General features: G+C 59.7%; 1 protein-coding gene across 1 annotated transcript in view; it reads left to right on the forward strand.

Moving 5' to 3' along the window:
- The first annotated feature begins 1,051 nt into the window (after positions 1–1,051).
- The window catches only part of SSR4 (signal sequence receptor subunit 4), a 2,518-nt gene continuing 922 nt past the window's right edge, over positions 1,052–2,647 (forward strand). Inside the window, exons 1-4 of the mRNA XM_077769607.1 lie at positions 1,052–1,096; positions 1,236–1,344; positions 1,588–1,706; positions 2,447–2,521. Coding sequence (XP_077625733.1) covers positions 1,052–1,096; positions 1,236–1,344; positions 1,588–1,706; positions 2,447–2,521 — 348 coding nt within the window. The remainder of the gene's footprint in view (positions 1,097–1,235; positions 1,345–1,587; positions 1,707–2,446; positions 2,522–2,647) is intronic.

Here is a 2,647-nt window from a genome sequence, read left to right on the forward strand (position 1 = left end):
GGAAGAAACAGCCCCAGCTTCTCACCACCCCCCGCCCCCCCCGGCCGCTTCTGCGAGGAAGAGTACCATAATCTGTCTCGTGCGCCCGGTTCCCGGCTCCAGCAGGGAACTTGACACACGTCCCTGCTCCCACCCGGAACTCCCAGTCCTGGAGCGGGGGTGGCCGGACACGAGCAAAACTCTGCAGCGCAGGGCGATCGGAGTGAGAGACTAGGCTAGTGGGAGAGGAGCCACCTGACCCGGTGACGTGGGGCCAGGTCTCCCCAGGAAGGGAGCTGTAAGTGAAGAGAGGAAGCGGGGATGGGCCAGGCAGAAGGACCATGAGCTAGGCAAGTTAGATTGGAGAAGAGGGGAGAAAGGGAAAAAGGCTGGGCGAAGGCTTGAGTGCCAGGCCAGACCGTTGACTTTTCCCCTGAGGCCCTGGTATATTTATAAAGGGCTTTTCAGCACAGCTGAGCCACAGTCAGATCTGTACATACATACATTCTTGAGAGATTCTTAACACCTAGTGGCGGGGTTGAGCTCAGGAACTGGAGTCCAGAAGTGTGTTGAGGACGAGGTCTTGCAGGAGCCAGCGCGAAGTCTGGGGGCCCTAGACTGAGTCACGGATACTTTCTACACTTCTACACGTTCACTTTACCTACGCTACTCAGGCCAGTGCCTTTGGTGCCTGTAGTGTTTCGTCTGCCTAACTGGCTTCCCTGCCTGCACCCGTCTCACCTGCCCCTCAGGAATTAGCCATGGTGTGGCCAGTGGTGTCTGGAAGGGACGCGCCTGACTGTAAAACCCTTTGGTGCTCCACAGGGTCCTTAGGAAAAAGGCCAAGCTTAGCGGGGCACAGATGTGGCTCCTGAGAACCACCCCCCACTGGCGTTCCCAGGCATCTTCCTCCTGCTGCCCAGATGCAAGGCTCCTCTGTCTCAGCCTGATGCATGGCTGTGCCAGGACACATTCAGAGAGCAGCTGAGAACTTTCCCACTGGCAGCATCTGCTTGGCACCCTGTGATTTAGGCAGTATCCTTCCTTCCCTGTAGCCTCTAGCAGCGGGACGATGGCTGAGGCAGCATCCTTTCTCTCGGGGCAGCGCTGTTACAGGGTACGAGCTGTGCCCGTCTCCTTCCCTGGCAGACGCTGGGGCCAGTCTTGGCCTTCTGTCAGCCGTGGGTGGGGGCAGAGACCCTTTCATCTCAAGCCCTCATCCGTTGCAAGCCGCTCCATGCTTGGCGTCCGCGGAGGGTGCCTTCAGTAAACTGGCCGGGGCTGTGCATGGCTCCGAATCGAGGTCCGACCGCAACCCCAATCCTCGCATGGCTTCGGGGCCACAGGTGCAGCCGCAGGCACCAGGTGTGCAGTGAAGCCATCCTGCTGCTGCTGCTGCCTCTCCCCCCCCCACGCGTGCTCACATCCCCGCTCTTTTGCCCCTACATTGAGGTTCCGCCAGCACAGAGCCTTGGCCTCCCTGGCCTGCCTTCAAGGNTCCCGTGTGTCAGCTGACAAGGTCTGGGAAGTGGGTGTGGGCAGTCCCTTCTGCCCCCCAGCACCCCACAAGTTGGGCCTTACCTCAGTACGTCTGCCTCCTCCCCACAGCAGAGGCCTGCGTGGAGCCCCAGATCACCCCTTCTTACTACACCACCTCGGATGCCGTCATTTCCACTGAGACCGTTTTCATCGTGGAGATCTCCCTGACGTGCAAGAACAGGGTCCAGGTGAGGCAGGGGGCATTCAGCCAGGAGAGTGCCAGAGCAGGAGGCCACAGGGAGCCCAGGACCTCACTGGCAGTTAATGGGATCCCACCCAGGGACCCGTGTCGATAGACAGAGGGCGAATGAGGATTTTGATTTACAGGTAGTGGAGAGAGGGTAGGGCACAGCCAGGCCAGATTGTTTCAAGCAGGTGTTAAAAGAACATTTTTCTAGTCTGCCTAGGTGTGAAAACGTAGGTGGACTTCTTGCTGTGTCTTGTAAGGGTACTCGGAAGTGAGAGAGCAGGGGTTCGGCCCCTGGGCTCCCGTAGCCCTTTCCTGGTTGCTGTTTGCCGAGGTGGCCTTTTTTGGGCGCACCCCTCCTTGGGTGGCTCGTTGGCTGCCCCCTGACCCCAACACCCTCTTCCAGGCTCAGAGGAACAAGCACACTTCAGTCACCCTGCCTGCGGTCGCAGTTATCAGGCTTGCTGTGGGTTAGCGAGGCCAGGCCATCGTGGGGGTGCATCCCCCACGTAGGGTAGACGTGCAGAGAGGCAGTAATGGCATCAGTGGAGCTTGGCTTCCTGGCATGGTGCTGGTTGCTCCAGGCTCACCCCCGTGGCTCTCCCGCGGGGCCCCCTGCCAGACACAGCCCAGTCCCCTAGTGTGCCCTGCTGGCCACGAGTGTTGCCGTGGGCAGCACAGTACAGCTTCTGCTGACAGCCAGGGAGGGGAGGAGGTGACTCTCTCTTCGTCCCGTCCCAGAACATGGCCCTTTATGCTGATGTCAGTGGAAAACAATTTCCCGTGACCCGGGGTCAGGATGTGGGACGTTATCAGGTAAGGGATTCGACGGTTGTCATTTGGGGGGGAGGCCATCTGCCTGCTGGCATGACTTTGAAGCCCTAGGGGTGGCCCAGTGGAGCAGGATTGAGGCTGTTTGACTCAGGCTGCGGGTAGCGGTAC

This window comes from Crocuta crocuta, unplaced genomic scaffold (assembly GCF_008692635.1).
Source record: "Crocuta crocuta isolate KB4526 unplaced genomic scaffold, BGI_CrCroc_1.0 scaffold978, whole genome shotgun sequence".
NCBI lineage: Eukaryota > Metazoa > Chordata > Mammalia > Carnivora > Hyaenidae > Crocuta > Crocuta crocuta.